Genomic DNA, 21,523 nt, shown 5'->3' with positions numbered 1-21,523 from the left:
AAGTGTCTTCTGAAAATTTTTGAAATTTCAAATGTCATAACTTCCTTATTTTTTATCCGATTTTTATCATTCTTGCACTGTTCTGCTGGATTTTTTTTCATCATTGTCGTGAAATTGATAAAATTTTAGATTGGCTTTCATCTTAAAGGCATAATGGATTGGTTAATGAAAAACTAGAAATTAACCCTTTCAGATCCATCCACATGGTCATTGGGATTGTATTCCATTGCTCCCCATGGCTTTTTTTTTAAAATGTTGTCTTGCTTGATCAATACCCTTTTAAGCCTTATACATACGTGTATGTACAATACTGCTGAAATGCATGCCGGTATTCCCCAACGCGTTTACATCGTTTGCTTGCGATCGGCGGTCATGCCATCAGACAAGGAGTATGTATTCGTAGAGGCGCACGCATTTCTGTGGTCATTTCACTCATGCCTTTTTTTAACCCATGATCCGATCCCGGCTTTGCAGCAGCGTGGCAGATGACATGATAGAACGAGTTTACTTGTGCAGATTTTTAGAAAAATTGAAAAAATTACAGCAGTATAAAGATCTGATTGCGTTTGTTTTCATTTCATTCCTTCAGAATGGTCTCATAATGAATGAAGATAGGCACAAAAGGGATAACGAAATTTGTCCTGTTGTTTACCTTTCAAGAACGCATGCACAAAATGTGACGAGAAAAAAATTAAAAAAAAAATCATAAAATCATCGCAGTCCCGTTGAAATTTGCGGAAACAGTAGGCGCGAAAAGGATCTTGAATTCGGTCCTGCATGCCATGTTGGTTATCAAAAACGCATGCACAAATGCGAAGAAATTATCGGGAAAAAAAACTATGTACTTTCAATCCTTCTTGTGCGTGCATCACAACAGATTACAGCCGAAAGAATTCACGAAATCATCGCAATCCTGCTGATATCTGAGGTATAGAAATAGGCGCAAAAAAATCGTGATATTCGAATAGTGCGAAGAGATTATTGGGGGAAAAATAAAAGACACATTTTCAACCCCTTCTGGTGGTGCATCATAAAGATTACAGCCGAATATCAAATCATGGCAATCCCGTTGAAATTTGAGGAAACGATAGGCGCAAGAAGGATATCGAATTCGGCCCTGAATACTGTCTTTCAAAAAACGCATGAATAATTCCGAAGAGATTTTCGGGAGAAAAATAAAGAATGTTTTTTCAACCCTTCTGGTGTGTGCATCACAAAAGATTAGAGCTGAAATAATTCATAAAATCACCGCGATGCCGTTAAAGTTTGAGGAGACAATATAGGCGCAAAACGAATCATAAATTCGGCCGTGAATACCTTCTAATCCGAGAGGACGCGCATTTACGAAATGTGGGAGAGAATATCGGTAAAAAGTATAAAAGGACACATTTTCAACCCCTTTTGGTGTGTGCAAAGTAAAAGATTACAGCCGTAGTAATTCATGAAATCGTCACAATCCCGCTGATATTAAATTGATAGGCGCAAACAGGATCATGAATTCGGCCGTGTTATGATCTTTCAAGAACGCATTTACGAAATTCGAAGATTTTATCGGGGAAAAATAAAGAACACATTTTCAACCCCTCTTGGCACGTGAATCATTAAGATTATAGCCGAATAATAATCCATGAAATCATGGCAATCCGGTTGAAATTTGAGGAAACAATAGGCGCAAAAAGGATCGTGAATTTGGCCCTGCATGCTGTGTATCTTTCAAAAACGCATACCGCATGCACAAATTCGGGAGAAAAATAAGACACATTTTAAACCTCTTTTGGCGCGTGCATTATAAAAATTACAGCCGAAATGATTCATGAAATCATCACAATCCCGTTGAAGTTTGAGGAGAATAAATAATAAATAAATAATTCATATAATCATTACAATCCAGCTGAGCACCAAAAATGTGAAAAGCGCAGAACTTAAGTAACGCGTGTTACTCTACGTGCGCCGATGTTGACAAAAAGTCACAAGCGCATTTGATACAATCTGATTTTGTTCATAATCATTGAACACTTTGATTCACAAACATTCAATTCTTTTAAAATGGTTCTATACACGAAGAAGAGATAGGAGTACAAAGCATTACAAATTCGACCCTGCAGTGTACTTTCAAGAACGCCAAGATACGGGAAGAAATTTTCGGAGGAAAGTTAAAAACCGCATTTCAGTCCCTTCTTTTTTTCTTTTTTTTTACTTCCTTTTCGTATCAACAAATCAATTCACAAATGATTCCTTTTTGTTCCTTCTCAAGAAAATGATCCGTAAACAAGGCACTTGAGTTTACAAAATGTTTATTTGCAAAATGTATTTTTTTTTTGGGGGGGGGGGGAGGTAATATTATTGTCGACAAAAACATGAAAATAAATTTGCAAGCCAGTTAATGCTTTTTCAGGTTGTTGTTGACCAGTAAATTTTCTGTTCCGACCAGTACAAAAATGGGGAGGAAAAATGGATATTTACTGATCCGACAGAGACAGGTTGGACCGGCAGAAAAAAAAAAAAAAAAAATGGGTTAGTGTGCAGCCCTGCTTTATCCAACTTCCAAGATTTGGTGATGAAACCAAAGCAAGCACTCTTGCCAAACTCAGTTGGCAACATTAGGAAGGTGTCATTCTGTTTCACTGCGTTCTTGATAATTTCTATTTGCTCCACTTTGAACTTAATTCTTTTTGCATCCTCCTCTACTTCACTTAGAGCATCTTTGAACTCCATGATACCTATCGTATTGGTACGAACAAGTGTCCTTTATTAAATGAGACCGAGAACCAAATACGAGCAACATTGTACATATTATGGCAGATGACGTAAAATATGAATATTCATTTGCGCATGCGCAGATCAGTATATTTGCGTGATACGTTCAAAACGGCGAACGGACAGTATCTCGACTAGACGGTCTCAAAGATGACTATTTATCTTGTTTTCGGAGGTAATGGTGAGAAATACATAGTCGTTTCTATTGTTCAACAATAATGGTTTTATATCATGTGGCTTTTCGTTGCGAATCCAAGTGTCCTTTTGAGCGGTGAGTTGTTTACGTGTTGCAGTGCATTTGAGTGCTTCCTAAAATTGCATGGGTTGCTTCGGGGCGCTGTTACTGTGTTACAGCGCCCCGCGACGGGGTTAGCCGACTACCAAATGTACGTACCGTTTCCCGAGAGCTTCAAACCGACGAGCCAAAAGGAGCTACCTGGTAGTAAAAAAAAAAAAAAAAAAAAAAAAAAAATACTAATACTATACCAGTAGTAGATCTAGCTGGCCAGCCGCGTTCACGGTCACGGTCAGTCAACTCCCAGGCTGGAAGTCCCAGGCCAGCGGGCGACGACGCCGACGCGACGGCAGCTCTTATGTTTACGCGCGACTAGACTCTTGTGTGTACATGTGTGTGTATTGTGATGACTGACCATTACGACGTCATGATCATGGCTGGTTCTCGTATGAATAAACGACTCTGTCTGCTAGGGTTGACACTGCTCTCTGCTGCCTTGTATGGATGGTTTCGATTGTTGATCTTAACATTTTCATACGACATTAAACCTCGGCCAGCCTCATCGATACTAAGATTCTCTAACCAGGTTCCTCATGATGTGGTAAGTAGAATTCTAACCTCAAAATGCGTTGTTTATCAGGCGAGGACGATAACATTACACAATTTTCTTCGTACGGGACTATTGTTTCAGTTCGGGAAACCCACTCACAAGGGGGGCCCCTCCTTATAAGTAACCCGTCCCCCTTATAAGTAACCCCGTCCCCCTTATAAGTAACCCCCGGGGCACCCCTTTTAAGGAGTCTCCACGCTTTTTTGCAATGCAACGCGAAAATGAAAGGACTGCGGCAATTCGCTTGATTATGTCCATAAAGCTTCACAAGTTTCCTAGTTACTCACGAAATTTGAGCAAAATCGGTTTGAGGCATCATATCTAAAATCATGGATTTAAATGCGATGTCAAACGACCCATGCGAATGCTGAAATACGAGCGATTACTGGCGTGAGTGTCGCCAGGCGCGGCGGCGCGGCAATGCTTGAGTGCAGACGTGGCGACTGAGTACGGAGACCATTTCGTACTCAGTCGCCACGTCTGCACTCAAGCATTGCCGCGCCGCCGCGCCTGGCGACACTCACGCCAGTAATCGCTCGCATTTCAGCATTCGCATGGGTCGTTTGACATCGCATTTAAATCCATGATTTTAGATATGATGCCTCAAACCGATTTTGCTCAAATTTCGTGAGTAACTAGGAAACTTGTGAAGCTTTATGGACATAATCAAGCGAATTGCCGCAGTCCTTTCATTTTCGCGTTGCATTGCAAAAAAGCGTGGAGACTACTTATTGGGGGTGCCCCGGGGGTTACTTATAAGGGGGACGGGGTTACTTATAAGGGGGACGGGTTACTTATAAGGAGGGGCCCCCTTGTGAGTGGGTTTCCCGAACTGGTTTACGCTTATTACGTTCAATCAGGGCAACGGTAAATTACACCATTTAAAATAGTCAGTGCAGTGAGACGGGAGCTAGCGTCTGATTTTGTATGTTATCATCTTTTTCCATGTTTTTTTTTTTTTAAGTTTGAAGTTTAGCATTGTCTTCTTCCCTTTCTTGAATCTTGACGCTACACAATCATGACAATAACTCAGTTCGGGAAACCCACTCACAAGGGGGGCCCCTCCTTTTTTATATAAGTAACCCGTCCCGGCCCTTATAAGTAACCCCTTCCCCCTTATAAGAAACCCCCGGGGCACCCCTTATAAGGAGTCTCCACGCTTTTTTGCAATGCAACGCGAAAATGAAAGGACTGCGGCAATTCGCTTGATTATGTCCATAAAGCTTCACAAGTTTCCTAGTTACGAAATTTGAGCAAAATCGGTTCGAGGCATCATATCTAAAATCATGATTTTCATGATTCGGCATCTCGGCGCGCGAATGTGCGCGCGAGCGAGGGTGTGGGAGGGGTTTTCCCCCCTCTCACGGCCCGGTAGGGAGCTTTTTCAAGTTTTACCTCTTATTGGTGCGATCAGGTGCATACTTAAGTGACTATTTTTCACACATTTTGAAAGACAAAAGGGAAATATACCTTCAATTGCAACTACCAGGTATCACTTTAATCCTTTGAGCTATGCTCATTACATTGTATTATAGGCCCAAGTTGAAGACATTGCCCGATGCGTGAGAATAATGGGTGCCATGCGTGAGATCGTGAGATGGACTCTAAGTACTTGAGTCTCACGCAGAATGCGTGAGACTTGGTAGCTCTGTGCCTAGGGTAGGGGCTACAATTGTAGGAGTAGGATATAGCATGATGAATCATTTTGTAATGTTTGATGGTTTTTTTGCCAGCTTGTGTGATATATAGGCCTAGACCTAGTCATAGACTCGAAGTCTATAATCATGTTAGATCCTATGATCTGTGTTACGCATCCATTATAGGAGAAATATCTATGTAGGGGTAATATAGTAATGTAGTAATTAAGTTGAGCTGTAATCAAGAGTAAAGTGCGTACCGTAGGTGTTGCTATTAAAAGTAACGTTGCCTTCGTTGTCTTCTCTGTGCATCGCGCAGTCTTATATAGTAATGCCAGGGTGCATGCATATGTGCTTGTTATTGTGACATCACAAAAGAAGTTTGCTAAAACTGTCATCCCCCTCAGCCGAATCAAGAGCCGAACTATGATTGGACCACTGGCTACAGTGAATCAGACTTCTTCGGACTCGGGGAAGTGGGCCACAGCGTAAGCGCTAAAGAGGAGTCGAAAGCGTAGGTCTCAGAGCTACCAAGTCTCATGCATTCTGAGTTAGACTCAAGCATTTAGGGGACGTCTCACAATCTCAGGCATGGCACCCATTTTTCTCACGCATCGGGTGAAGTCTGCAATTTGGGCCTATAATAAGGAGCATAGCTCAAATGATTAAAGTGATTGTTACAAATTGAAGGTATATTTTGCTATTGTCTTTCAAAATAAGTGAAAAATAGTCACTTAAGTATGTACCTGATCGCACCATTAAGAGCTAAAAATTGAAAAAGCTTCCTACCGTGGGAGGCCACAGGGGGGAAAAACCCTCCCACACCCTCGCTTGCGCGCACATTTGCTCGCCAAGATGCTGAGTCATGAAAATCTCACTCACAAAAAAAAATTTGAACTTGGCATCCCTGAGGTATCTAAAGGAAACTTGCGCCGTGCGCCCGCGTACGCATTTTACTAAAACACCGGGACCATGCACCCTTAAATGTGATTATGCCCCCTGCTTGTTCACAAAATACATATGGACATGTTTTTATACATGTACTATGGTCTGGTGTCATAATTCTACCTACAAGGCCGGAAGTGGAATGGAATACATTTGTATGGCACCCACTAGACCATAAATATTTTCAAATCTGTATTGTGAGAACACGCAGGGGTAACAATTCAATTTTTTCATGTGCAGATCTAGATCTGGATAAATTCTGCAGTGTAATCTTTTGTGTACATGCACAGCTGTGATTACATCATTATGCAATGTGGAAAATATTCAGGGATGGATCTAGCAAATGTGCGCAAATGTCAAGAGCAGTGCAAAACATGAAAACATGGCAATGACCTCATTCACAAAATATGGGTAATATTCAGTTATATGGTCTTATGTATTTTGTGACTTAGAACACAGGAAGTACAGGATTTTATTAATTTGACCACTAAGACTACAGAATTTACGATCACTAAAAATTGATGAATTCATGGCTGTCTTCCTACAGGAATGGTACCAAAAGGAGTGCGCTGGTTCCAGTGAGGAAAAGCTTGGTATTGCAAGTCTAGAAGACTACAGATTGCGATGGAAGGTTGCCCAGCATCCAGACTGCATGTATGTCCTCAATCAAGATTTTTATAAGGAGCATGCAACAACTTTTTTGTTTTTCTTTCTTTTTCTATTTGTTTGATAGTGCATGCTTTATTTCAAGATATAACTGTTCAATCATTTCCAAAGGTTCATAGTCAAACATCAGAGATTTATGCTCTAATTCTTCAGTTCATGCAGTGATATTTGCCACACTCTTTGGTATCCAGAGCAACACAAAATGCTGTGGAAAATATATAATATAAATGCCAGGTGTCTCCTTTCATATCGTTCTGAGTGCCACCACTGGTTAGAGCAAATATGTATGTGTTTGCATCATGGAATGAAAAAAAAAAACCCCAACATAACAATGTAAAGCAATTCACCAGCATTTCTTTGTTCTATGGCCTTTACTTTATTTTTATACCCCCGCCAAACGAAGTTTGAAGGGGGTATATAGGAATCAGCGGACGGTCGGTCGGGCGGTCGGTCGGGCTGTCGGTCGGTCGGGCGGTCGGGCGGTCGGGCGGTCGGTCGGGCGGTCGGTCCGTTGCAAATCTTGCGTCGCGAACTACTTCCTCAGTTTTCAACCGATTCCCATAAAACTTGGCACAGATGTGTGCCTTGGGTTGTAGATGTGCAAGACGTATTTTTTGACAGTACCCAAAAGTACGTTGCCATGGTAACGGCATATTATGGGCAAAAATGGGTACAAATCTTGCGTCGCGAACTACTTCCTCAGTTTTCAACCGATTCCCATTAAACTTGGCACAGATGTGTGCCTTGGGTTGTAGATGTGCAAGACGTATTTTTTGACAGTACCCAAAAGTACGTTGCCATGGTAACGGCATATTATGGGCAAAAATGGGTACAAATCTTGCGTCGCGAACTCCTCCCACAGTTTTTGATCAATTTTTATGAAATTAGGTACAGATGTTCATCTGAATATGTTAATGTGCAAGACACATATTTCCGTAGTGGCAAAAAGTGCGTTGCCATGGTAACGGCATGTTATTGGTAAAATATAGGGCAAAATGCTTCATGGCAAAACTGCTTCATCAGTGTTCTTCCAATTCTCATGGAATTCATATTGAATGTTTGTCTTAGGATATAGGTCAGCATGACACATTTCTTGACAGTAACAAAAAGTATGTTGCCATGGTAACAGCTCACATATTATGAGCCAAAATGATGGAAAATTTTGTGTTGCAAACTACTTCCTCAGTTTTTGCCCAATTTCCATGAAACTTGGTACAGACGTGTGCCTTTGGTTGTAGATGTGCAAGACGCATGTTTCGACAGTACCCGAAAGTACGTTGCCATGGTAACGGCATATTAATGGCAGAAGATCAAGGAAAGATCTTGCGGATTTAACTACTTCCTCAGTTTTTTGACCAAAGCTTATCAAATGTTGTTTTGACCAAAGCTTATGAAATGTTGTTTGACGGGGGTATAACCAGTCGCTGTAGCGACATTTCTAGTTTTTCTCGTTATAATGTCTTTTGCAATTGATTGATATTACACCCTAAATTATGGAATCCCTCATCAGAACGGTGTACCACAAGTTCCAGGATATCTACAGTGTCAGTCGGAGATCAGGCCAGCTTGTTATTCCTGAAACATTCCAGACCAAAGTGCTGAAGTGGCTTGGCAATGACGAAGAGCTGTTTAAGGAAACTAAGTTGCAGGTAAGACGTCAAAGTCAGCTAGAACCTTTGCTTGTTACCTGTGAGGAATGGTTTAATTTGTACAGATATATTACAGCCTGTTCCCATGACCATTCTGTTAATAGGATAGTTAAAAAAAAATACCAATGAATAAAGAAATTTAAAAAAAAGCAATGGTGAAAATTTTGAAGTTAAACAAAATTATGCTAACGGTACTCACCAATAGAATAACAGAACAGAGGGTTTTGTTGTTGTTATTGTTTTTTTTGCTATGCCAGGCATATTACATAAAAGTGGTGTCCGTTTGAATGCCAGTAACATGCTTTGCCAGGTATCCATTTGTCATGACAGCAATGTCAAAATCACATGACCATAACAAGCCATTTAGGGACAACACAAAAATTACCTGATCTAGATGTTGAATTGGCACTACTAGTGAACAGGCGTTAAGACAGGAGACTGTACATGGAAATCATCATCCGGTTTTGGTTTGTTCTTTTATCAGCTGATGCTCCAAAAGTAAAATTTGGTAATTTCTTGCATTGTGGCACCTTCTGCATCCAGCAATACTAACACACTAATTGTGCCCATAATGTAAGTTGACAGCTTGGAAACAGTAAACAATTCTATACTTTTAAGATTAAATATTGTCCAACGACAAAATCTCCATGCTCATCTCATTGGTCGTTATTTGTAGGTTTGTTAATGGTATTCATGATATGCCTGCTCTCAAAGCTCTCGTTTGAATGGCAGAGAGTGGCACACCCTTTAACACCAGGCTGAGGTGTAGCAGCTGCTGTTACAGCAAAATTGTTTAATGCTGCCCCCAGTGGCAGTAGTGGCACAGCTGAATTGCGACTCCTTCCCCTTCCACCTCCCCCCCCCCCCCAAAAAAAAAAAAAAAAAAAAAATTGCTAATGTTGAATTGCTCATATGCTTTGTCTGCCCAGTTTATTACGTCCATCTTCAATCGGTACACCCATGAGAGTGCCATCTTCAACCCCCTGAGGTCCAAGAGACCGGGAGTGAGCGGCACTGCTGAGGAGCAGGATGAGTACGTGGAGAGTTTGGTGGGGCAGTCTCAGAACTGTGACCTGTGTGACTACAAATTGTGAGCATTTAAGGTGTATGTGCTTCTCACCTTCCCTTTCCAATCCCTTCTACCCTTTTTACCTTGCTCTGAAATCCCAGACTTGCTTGGATTAACAGTTGTAGACACTAAATGTGAGTGGATTTATGTGCAGGAGTACAGAGTACAACATGGACACAAGCTGCTCTATGGGTCTTTTTTTCTTTTTTTGTCCCTGGACCTTTATCCCTACCACAATATCATCAAAATGATAATGTGCTATCTTAGCTAGTTATGTGCATTTCTTAGGTATGTATTTCCATGCTCAATAATCATTCTTTTGTAGCTTTAACATTCGCATCTATTTTTCAGGAGCTGTTCTTTTTTTTTAAATATACTTTGTTATTGATTTGTGTGTGTGTGTGTGTATGGGGGGGATGAGGGTGGGGGATGTAGCCTTCAGGTTGTAAAGTGCTTCCTCTGTCGCCAAGATGAAGAAATATTTAATAACAAAACTATAATTATAATATATGTATACATGCATGTTGAAAAAAATAAATCATTTTGCTAATGACAAAATATTGAAAGGACAAGTACTCCAGCTCCTTATGAGAGATTCCATCATGCTTTCACTGTCAGTAAAACTTCAGAGGATACCTTTGGGAGGATAGAATCGAAGCATGCGGTGACTGCCGCCAACACCTTCAAGTATGATGCCTTCCATGCCCTCATCATCCTCAAGACTCACCATCCTCTCAGATTCACCGAGGAGCAGTTCACCGACATGTTTGATGTCACCATGGCATGGTGAGTAAAATGTGCGTAATCGCTTTCGACAGACATAGTGCCACTTCTTAAGGGTCACACCTTGTGTATAGTATCTTTGATTTCAGTGTGTGACATCTGTGATGTTCTTCTCTTGTTTTCATTAAAGTAAATATCAACCGGTGATTGTTCAATTCTAAACTCATGCTTGTATTCGTGGTTAGAATGCCAGCATGTGCCTCCGTGTTTGATGACAAAGTGTCATGTTTCTCTTTTATATCAACTATTCTTAGTGATTCATTTGTCTGAGATTAAAATTCATATTGAACCCCCCCCCCCTCCTAAAAGAAAAAAAATGGTTGTAACCACTTAATTGTGCCATTTCAAATTACCAGCAAACCAAACCCCTGTGGATTGGTACAGTAGTGCAATAATGATTTTTGTCTGTCATGTAAAAATGTCTGAAGAGTTTTTTTATGCTTCACAGTGTAATTAGAAGACAAACATGAGTGCAATATATATAAATATATCACATTATATAATATATAAGATGCAGTAGAAATCTGCCATTTCGTTGTATTATTTATTACTTCATTTTTTTTTTAGAACTGCACCCAGGATTACCAAAAAAATGGATGACAGTAATTTTTAGTGCTTTATGGAAGAAATTTTGTTGCAACAATGATCTCGACAGTGCAATAGCATCATGACATCAGTCCTTATCACACACACCATACATACATACACCAGTGATCTCAGTGTCACCGACAGACAGCTGCACCACACTATGCATTATGATTACCAATCCACGGAAGATGTAAAATGAGTACTGTCTCAAAGTGGTTTCTTTCGCGGTGGTTTTATTTTCACGCTTTTCGCGCTTTGAGGTCGAACCGCTAATTTAACATCACGCGAAAATGTTTTGAACTCGTCGCTTGTACAACGCTATCATTACCGACCGCAAATTTAAACACATGCGAAAAAGTCCGCACCAATGGAATCCGAGAAAATTTCTGTACGTGAAAGAAACCACTTTTACAGTAATCATCTGACAAGTTTTTGAATTGATATTACCTCATTTTTTAATTACTGTTCAATATTGTAGTAAGGTGTTAAAAATATATATATACAATGTATTTATCAAAAATATTATTGTTATAAAAGTAATTATGATTTCAAAAAAAAAGTCATAAGAGAGTTGGATTGGCATTGCAGGATTGGGATCATTATTGCCAACTGCTAAAATTTGGCTGCAACGGTGGCAGTGTGCTGTGACTGTATATTTTACGAACACAAGATGGCGTTTCACCACACTGCACCTTCGATTATATTGTGACGGTACCCCTGGGTATTACTACAAATGGTGTGGTGTATCATATATGTTATACATGTATGTATGTAAAAATGATATATTTGTATATAAATATATGTTGATATTGATAAACACTGATAGATTTTCTTTTATGGTTGCAGGTTTATGAAGGTGCATACGACAGACAAACAATACCGGTATCCTCACCTGATGTGGGACAACCTACCCAAGGCCAGCGCCAGCCAGATCCACCCCCATGCTCAGGCCAGCATGAGCCCTGTCCGCCACTATGGTAAGTCCACCAAACTAACTCTCTTGCTGTTCCACGTGTAGCTGGGACATCACTAAGAAAATGTGATTTGGATTGGCTCTGTCAAATTTTTGTATACTGTAAATCCTGTGTCTTGAATGTTTTCACGGTTTTCTTTTTTCGTCAGAGGGTATACTTGATTGTCTTTGCACTTTTGCATGTTCAGGTATACAGGTGTATGCATTTGTTATCATTAATGCAAAACGTGGGTATAAAGGCCTCAGACTTCCGACAAAACCACATTGAAGCTTCTGCTGGTTCCTCAGGTGGGAGTTTTGTCAGGAGGTGTTATAGAAAGAGAAGAGGCCAGAATCTCATGGTCTGTGATGAAGAGAAGTTATGCCCTATATTGTTAGTGTTTTTAAGCAGTTGCTTCAAAGAAAGAGAGCACTTTTGTTCAAGTATGCATCATTCCTAAATCACAACAAACCTAGCGAGCAACAGTTCCTTGTCCCTTTCAATTTTTTTTCAGTAGCAGTCTGCAGAGGACAAGACTCTGAAACAAAAGTCAGTAAAACATGTAGATCTTTGGTTGCGACATAGCTAATCGAGATCACATGAAAGAAGCTTTCATAGACTTGAGTATAGATTATTACCAAACTCTCTGAATATACTTTGAAACTAAAGGGCCTATCTCACTGAAGGAGATGTCACTACAATGTCTTCACATCATTGCCAGTAGGTCGACATTGGTCTTGGCAAGGTTGCAAAAATGTCATGGAGACAAAATGAGTGTCCACAACGTTGCCACAACTAAGGAGACACCTGAAGACCAGCTGGAGATGGGAAACAGTTGTGACTGGAAAAAGAAACTGAACATGTCCCATTCTCCCACAACTCCCCAGACGTCCTGCTAGCCTCAAAGAATTGTTGCATAGATGTCTCCACAGCCAGCGAGACTTGAGTCACCACCAGATTTCAAGGCTGATGAGATATCCACTTAAAGGGATGATATAATTTCAGTTGAGATGGGATTCAGATTTTAACTTTTTGCGAGATAATTAGAAACCTCTTATGAAATGATAAAGAGCATACAATACTATGAGGAATTCAAAGTTTATTTGATGAAAATCAATTTTGAAATGGCTGAGATATACAAAAACAAGTAAAACAAAATAGTCCTGATGAAAAGAGAGACCACCTATCATTATGACCTCTTTATTGTTGGATATCTTGGCCATTTCAAACCTAATTTCTATCAAATAAACTTAGAATTCCTCTTAGGATTGTATGCTCTTTCATAGTTCAGCAGAGGTTTCCCATTATCTCACAAAAAGTTGGAAACCTAAAAACTCCATCTCAACCAAACCTGTACATCCCTTTAAACATCAGTTTGCAGGCATTTCAGAAGGAAGTGGATGAAGTAAAATTGATATACAAGATGAATGGCAATGACAAATTATTACACAACAACACTTTATTTGGGTTAATTTCTTGGTGAGAATATGTTTTGTCTTCTCCTGTCCTTCTCAGGTCTTATGGAGCACATCAGATTGTCTGCCGTGGATTACAGCCTCAAGAATGGAGGACAGAATTACTTCTCAGATCTCATTCAGGTTGTACACTGTCCTTGGTCAGAAATATTGGCTAGATTTAATTTACACTTGAATACCTTAAATGAACTCATCTCTGTTATCACCATAATAAATTCAAAGTAATGTAAACTGTACTTGCTGTACCTCAGACTGGATACTTAAAAAAAAAAAAAGTTCAAAAATCTGTGTCTCTTCTTTATTTTCTGAAGTTAGAGTAAGAAAAATGACAACTACTGTGGACTCCGGCTATAACGAAATTCTTGAGACCGGCAGATTTCTTTCGTTGTATCAAAATTTTGTTATAACCAAACAAATGAGCAATAAATATGCATAGAGAGGTTAATATTGCGGCCCAAATTTTTACTTCTTTGTACCCGGAATTTCTTTATAATCGTGTTCGTTATAACGGGAGTGCACTGTAGTTGACAGTAACCAGTCATACAAAGCTTGCATGTAGTAAGGATCATTTGATCACTGCTTTCACTGTGTACTTCTTCTCACTTTATTTTGATAGTTTGTTTGTTTGTTTGCATGTTTGTTTGTTTGTTTGTTTGTTTGTTTGGTTGGTTGGTTGGTTAGTTGGTTGGCTGGTTTTTGGTTGGTTTTTAATCCAGAAACACTGCAATGTTGTGTAGACAGCCCAATTTTGTTTGGAACTGTGTTCACAGAAAATGTTGTATAATTTCAAGAGAACAGCCTAAAAGTTAGCAGTGAAGGCATATACTTCTTCAACTGTAGTTTACTTCACACACAATTTGACCAGTTACAGCAGCATGGTTTCTTTCACCCAGTGCTTCTTGTTTAGGTTCCTCTCACACTGTATTTCTTGTGTTTTGTATGACATTCTTTACAGCCACTTCCTAGTATTAAACTTGATTGTAATTCTTAATTCTTTTGGACGTGTGATCACGATCTTTAACCTTGTCCCTGATGCACTGTACTCCCACTAGGTCCACAATGCCCTTGGTCTTACTACCAGCCTAGGTGGGGCTACAGCCATTGCATACCTGACTCCCAAAAAGGACCACGAGGTCATGATTGTTAGCAAAGTCTGTGACCAAGACTTTGTACGGTAAGGATGCTCTAGAACTGTTTCAATGCACAACTATTTTGTCCAACAACAAGTAACATTTTTTATCGAAAAGTCTGTCTAGGACTATTAAATCTTCCTCTCACCTTGTACATGCAGTTCCTTTTTTCCATATTTGCAAGTGATTAATTACAGATCAACTATTCTTACGGAGAGTTTTAATATTTTGACAGTCTGTGTTTCACGAAAATCTATCAACATTGCAAACAATGTTGTTTTTGTAAAGTGTTTACATTTCTTCTGTGATTCGGAGGCAATTTAAGATCACAAAAAGCTGAAATGGAAATCTTTATTTCATACAAATTGTATTAAAAAACATTGTGAATGTATGAGATTTTTTTTTTTTTTTCATATCGGACTTACTGGTGGCAATCAGCAACTAACAACCATAAATGACTGTATGTGACTTGAAAACAAAGTTTACAAGTTTCGGCAATGCAGTGAAGATTGTCCTTCAGACAGTCTTTTATATTGTTTTAATAGGGCTGTCAAAGCCTCCCTAAATTCTGCAGGATGGTCCATGAAAACTTCGGATAAACTTATGTCAAGAGATTACTGTATATATGCCATAGTTATGATAAGCCAGTCAAATTTATTTGTGAATCAGGACTTCCAAACAATTTAGGATGCAGTTGAATTCTAAGTTGTGGAGTACAGCAGTGAACAGAGAAATATGGGAGTGCATATCGCAGTCATGTTGGGATCAGAGTTGATATTTTTGTATGTTTTAGCATTTGCGAATACCACCTGACTTGCAAAATATGAAACACTGGAAACCCTGAGAAATATATGGCATATACAGTATGTGGAAGCCTCCCTGGTATGGGAATGCATTTTACTTACTGCAGTTTATGTGATAAACAAATATTTCCTAGTGTGCTTTTTATGTGATAAACAAATACTTCCTAGTGTGCTTGTTGGTTTCTCCCTGATTTTGATATTGGAATTTTGGCAGCCCTGCTTTCATTTTTTTTCCAGGTTATTGTTCTATACCATAAGGGCGTTCATTGATGATATGCAGCTGTATGCCTGGAGTTTGGCTGTATTCCTTCCCAAATTGGTGAGCTCATCAAGTGACATGGATTCCACCTTGTGCTTTTGTTTTGTTTATCTGGATTTTTTCCCCTGTTTGGTTGGTTATGCAACACCAGGGGAGCATTTCATGAAGCGTTTTGGTCGGATATTTTTCTGACGAACTGTTACAAGCTACTGAAATCCTTGCATCTGATTGGCTGAGAGCAAGTTGGTCTGACAACTTTGTTGGACAAAATGCTTCATGAAATGCCCCCCAGGGAGCTGCCAACTAGTATTATTTTACAATCATGAATATTTGTTTTTCCTTTTTCAAAGTCATAATATGATTTATTTTTATTTATTTATTTATTTATTCTTTTTTGATAGGCAATGCTTGAAATGAGCAGTCTGTCCATTCTTAATACCCCTGAAATAAAGAGTGCTGGTCCTACATGTTTGTATATGCACTGATAATCTAGAACTAATTTTTTTTTTTTTTTTTAGATGTGCTTTTGCTTTATAATTTTTGTTTATGTTGCTGGGTGATTTCAAGTTTGGTGCTAATGCTAGTGCTAGTGCTATCTCAGCACTAGCACCGGCGATAAAACCGAACTTGAAATCACGTCAGTGTTGGGAGTTGACCTCAAAATTACGACGTATTTCCGGTAGTTGGTGCTGGGCTTGGTGTTGAATGTTGTCTGCTGAACCGCGCTCCGCCGTTTGTGTTAGCGATTTACATGCTTTTTCCCCACTGACTAACACTAGCCCCTAGGGATTATCATTTTCTTCATTTCAAGTTCGGTGCTCGTGTTAGCGTTGCGAGACCCGTATTCACTTCCATATTATTATAGATGCACGTTTTACGTTCAAAGTCTGTGCTAATGCAGTGGTCTCCCACGTAAAGAACACGAACACTCCAGACATGGCTATATAAATCTGAGCCTGGGAGCAAAATTGAGATACCGGTAGTTGTATTTTGAGGAATGGATGAAATTTGTGGCATTTAATCCGTCTTCCTCACTATTTGTCTTAACCCGTTGAGGATGGACTGATTTTGCCACAACATACATTTCCCATAGACACCTGCCCGAGTATACTCGGGACTCGTCCTCAACGGGTTAAACTAAGCAGTTTTGGCTATATCTTTCAACATTTGACTGTAATCATGCGTCATCACTTTTTTCGTCGCGCATTTCCCGTGGAGCTCGCGGTGCTGTGATTCCAAAACCTAGTGCTGGTGATCTGTAATTTTGATCGGTATCGCTTCGTTGATCTGACCGTCGGTGTTGGAGCTCTATTTAACGCTGTTATTTGGGAGCTAGCACTAGCATTAGCACTAGCACTGAACTTACAAAATACTGTCATTGAATGTCAAAACTTTCACATCAAATTTTTTTTTTGTAATGTAGATCTTACTTCAACAAAGTTTTTAATGATATTTGCATGTTTACAATTGCAAAATAAAAGAATAATTTTGCAGTTAATACTTACGCCTTTAAGGTGTGTTATTTTGTTTTGTTTTTCCTGAAATATATGATTGCCCTAATCAAAGGCAGCAGACAATTTTCTCTTTCTCTTTTCACATACTGTAAAAGTGGATATTTTCGCGTGAGTAGTTTTTTGCTCTCAGCCAGGTAGGATGAGTTTCACATGTTTTTAATTTCGCGGAATCAAGACATTGACTACTGGAACATATGGGGAGCAAAAATATTCGCATGCTTTTATTTTTCGCCCTAGTTTCTGGTTGCATAAAATTGCCGAAAATTTCAACACTGAAAAATCCACTTTTACAGTAATAGATAATTGTATTGTATTTGCTGTTATTACTGCAGGAGCCATATACCACCCCTGGAGCTGAAGATATTCCTGCCATAGCTAGAATCATCAGTAGAGGGCCTCTCACAAGTCCAAGAAGTGACATCAGCAGTATGGAGCTGTTTGCAGTGAGTTGTGTTAAGCGTTAGCAGGGCTATCTGCAAGGGCATATTCTTTCTGCTTCATAGTACGTATGCTGTAGAACCAGCAACATTCGCGGCAGGAAACTTTTGCAAGTTGGAGCCGATGACCTCTTTTGAGGCATGGAAGTTTTGCAAATTACCACTGGCATTTAATGCATTGTGTAGACAAAACCTTTCATGTGCATTCTATTTCTGTGAATCTTGGCTCATCGAGAAACTCACTTAAAGTTTCATGCATGTCAAAATTTCTGATTTTACAGTACATTGCAGTATGTTGTGTACAGTGGATGTCATTTGTGATCAGCTGCATCAATGAATTGTCTGTTTATGTGTGCATAGGTATGCTCTGATGGTGGACATGCCTAAATTCATCGTACAGGCTTCAAACTGTATTTTACCTTTCCAGCTGTAGAGTTTTTAGAAGCTGTCAGGGAGTAGTGTTATGAGATCGGAGCTATTGTTTGTGTCATAACAAAAACTTCTGTAATGTTCCATTTTTTCATATCTTGTCAATAGGCATCCAACGTGAATGTGGACCCCTTCACTGTAATAGAGCACATCAAAAAATCAGTGGAGCTGAAGGGCCACCTGCAAGCGGCGGACCTCAAGAAAATTGCCGAGCGGAAGGAGCGCCTCAAGCAGGAGATGGATGAGCTGGAGAAACAGGAAGAGGAGCTGGAGCAGAAGGAACAGCAGGAGAAGGAGGAGATGGAGAGAGAGGCTGGAGACCCAGAGGGGGGCGGAGATGCGGCGGTTGTCGGGATTCACGGGGCGCAGGGCAAGGAAGAGCCAGTTGTAGGGGCAAATCCGCCACTCCCAGACCCCCTGGCGCAGAATCTAATAGATGAGCATCTCATCGAAAATGGTGATGCGGATGCAGCCGAGAAGGAAGAGGGAGGAATGGAGAAAAGAGCAGCGGACGAAGCAGAGGGCGTCGGCCTCGCCAAGGGGGACAATGAGGACATTGGAGGCATCAATGGGGAACTGGTGGAGCGGAGGGATACCATGAGGAGAGTGGATTGGCCTGGCAAGGTGGAGGCAGGGGCCAGAGAAAATGGAGATGATACGTGAGACCGGGGCATGTGACAGACTGTGATGGTGTAAAGTGTTGTGAAGCCATGAACAGAGAAGGGGACAGCATCCTGTCGCATCGGAGGAGAGAAAATTCACTGTTCATCCTTCTCAAGAGGTACTACATGTTTTAGGTAAGACATTGTGTTAAAGGCAGTCCAAAGTTTGGTGATTGATTCAATGATAGGACGTAAGAAAAATACTTTAATGGTGTTGTCCTGTTGCTCTTTTCAAAAAGTGACAAAGCAAGAGAGTAATGCACTTCTGTAAACATTTGCATAGTGTGCAGATCAAGAGGAGTTGACTTAGAAGTCCACACCATGTTCAAACTAAAATGATTGAAATCAGACACAGAAAATGATAAAAGTATCATCAAGATTGGTTTCACAATGAAAGCATTCTTAACCCGTGCCATACTGAATTCTGAAATGGCCATAGACTTAAAGCGCAGGCCACTAGGTTCCCATAAAGAATGGGTTAAATGTTAGATTTTTACTCTTTCACAGAAAGTGCAACAATCACATCTATGATTTTCATACTCCAACAGACCAGGATATGAGTGTTGGCTATTTGCTAAATCATTGTCCCGAGAATTAATTGTATCATTATTTTATGCACATTATTAAAGGGAGAGTTGTATTAAAGGTGACAATGGTGTCACGTATGCCTGTGTGCATATATGTGGCTGTAACCAAAACCAGTACTTTGAAAACATGTCATGCTATAAACTTCCATCATCTTCTCTCTATGGCCCAAATTCACAAAGATGATTTTAACCTGGTTTAAACCTAGACCATGGTACAAGTTTAGACCATGGTCTAAAAGAAGCATGAAATGGGCATAGCTTTGATATGCACACATCAATGCACGTTTTATACTGAACAAATGGTAGCATATACAATCTGCAGATTGTATTTACGTAAAAAAAAATTTGCATAAACCATGGTTTACATTTGCACCACATTCGTAAATTCGGGCCTATATGTTCGTTTAGATGAGACTTTGCCTAGTCTGTTGGTCTTATTGAAGTCAAATTGAATATGATGTAAGGTGATTGTAGTTATGGGAAATTAATGCTCTGAAGCAATACCAGTATGGTAAAAGGTACTTAAAGCTTTGCTTGTGTTGACTGGTCAATACCAAGCATGCTACTATACAGTAAAAAAAAAGTTGAATGTGTGATGATGTAGCTATTATTTGCCTGTGGCAAGCTTGGATTATGTGAATCTATGCAATACCTATTGATGTACATAGGGAATTGTTCTCATGTCTCAGATTTAAGTAGTACTAAAGGAAATTTCAACAAAGACAATTTTTTTTTGACGAATATTTGTACACATTTTTTAATAGTGCAGTGCTTGTATAGCATGCTGTTCTTGTGCTAAAGACCTACATGTACAATGGGACAATATATTTTAGACCCTTTTTAATCCATGCCTGTCATTTCTTTTTACTTCAAGGGTCAAATACATGGAGCATATGACCTGTAGAAGCGCCCTCAACAGTGTTTGGTGTAACAGCAGTGGTGATATTTTCCTATTTGTAGCATGTTAACACCATTTATCACTTTAACACAGTGGAACTGTGTTATTTAGACCCTTTTTGTATCCATGCTTGGTATTTCTTTTCACTTCAACAGTCAAATATTTGAAGCATATGACCTTTAAAGGCGTCCTCAACAGGGTTTTGGTGTAACAGTAGTACACATTATTGTCCTAGTCTTTATGCCTCCGCCACGAAGTGGTGCCGGAGGCATTATTTTATGTTTACAGCATCTAAAACCATATTGGTAATGTTACCTTTGGCAGGCTGCACACATACCATTTTTTTTCCCCCTCCTTATCCAATCTGTACCTGTCAGACTAGTAAATACCGGTACCCACATTAATATTTTTAGATTATTTACTGGTCCAAACCCAAAATTTGAAGGTCCTGTTCTTTTTCCTTGCCAGGCTCCAACAATTTTGTTGTTATTAATATATAAATATTTTTTAACTAGTCATGTCAGACCAGTAAATTTGGCAATTCCTGAAAAGTTTCACTTTGTAAACTGTTAAGTACTGCATTTTGTGTGTGTGTGTGTGTTTGTGTGTGTGTGTGACAGTTCGTCAGTGCAGATTGCAAAATTATTTTCATCAATCAAACTTTGTCACTTTTCATTGCATTGCTCTCTGTCTCTATCTCTCTCTCTAGGATTGTTTTGTTTTGTTTTGTTTTTGTTTTTGATGGGGAAGCTATAAAGACTGGACAGAGGGAAATTCCCATTAGATTTAGAGTTTATGTTGTTGTTGTTCATTTCAAAAGACACAACTCCTTTGACCAAAAGTGGCTAACCAGCCACTGCACGGTCCAATCATTGTTTCAGGTTTTTTTTTTTTCCATTGTGGTATTGGGCAACACAGCTTGGGAAGTTGCCACTTTTGTGAAAACCGGAAACGGTGGCAGTTCACCATGACCCTATCGGAAGGAGGAAATACCACATAATCTGCATGGAACCCAAGTGTATGCACTTCTCCTACATGTGATCCAATGCTCTTGTAGGAAATTGGTGGTAGAGTTGGTGGTTTGTGGGGGGGGGGGGGGGGGAGGGGTAAGACCGTGAGGGGATGGGAGGGGAGGACTGTGCTTCACAGAATGTGGGTCATCAAACCTGCCTTATTTGCTATGAAGTTCCCATATTCAGCTCAATGTGCATGTTTTTACTGAATGATAGGATTTGAGGATATGCAAGGTAATGTGAGGTAAAGTGAGATAATGTTACCTAATGCTTACAATATCTCAATTCTTTTTTCTGTCTCAGTAAAAACACATTGGGTAGTGGGTGATTTGGGGTAATGCAAGGTTTTGTGGGTGGTAGATGCCAGTAATGCAAGGGACGATTTTCCGTAGAACCTGAGCAGGAAATGAAATCTCAAAATCCT

The 21,523-nt window shown here is 39.7% G+C and overlaps 1 protein-coding gene across 1 annotated transcript; it reads left to right on the top strand.

Moving 5' to 3' along the window:
• Window positions 1–3,425: 3,425 nt before the first annotated feature.
• Window positions 3,426–19,680, top strand: LOC139740806 (uncharacterized). Its single transcript, XM_071651380.1, has 11 exons — window positions 3,426–3,593; window positions 6,732–6,838; window positions 8,361–8,499; window positions 9,429–9,589; window positions 10,187–10,354; window positions 11,786–11,916; window positions 13,408–13,490; window positions 14,420–14,541; window positions 15,538–15,619; window positions 17,406–17,516; window positions 18,048–19,680. Exons 1-11 carry the CDS (start codon window positions 3,426–3,428, stop codon window positions 18,600–18,602), a joined length of 1,827 nt encoding a protein of 608 aa, XP_071507481.1. The 3' UTR covers window positions 18,603–19,680.
• The last annotated feature ends 1,843 nt before the right edge of the window (window positions 19,681–21,523 follow it).

Source organism: Diadema antillarum, unplaced genomic scaffold (genome assembly GCF_040938485.1).
Source record: "Diadema antillarum isolate AM-2024a unplaced genomic scaffold, OU_Dant_1.0 seq00000885_RagTag, whole genome shotgun sequence".
NCBI lineage: Eukaryota > Metazoa > Echinodermata > Echinoidea > Diadematoida > Diadematidae > Diadema > Diadema antillarum.
The sequence above is the reverse complement of the archived record's forward strand: the minus strand, read 5'-3'. Positions and strand labels throughout refer to the sequence as shown.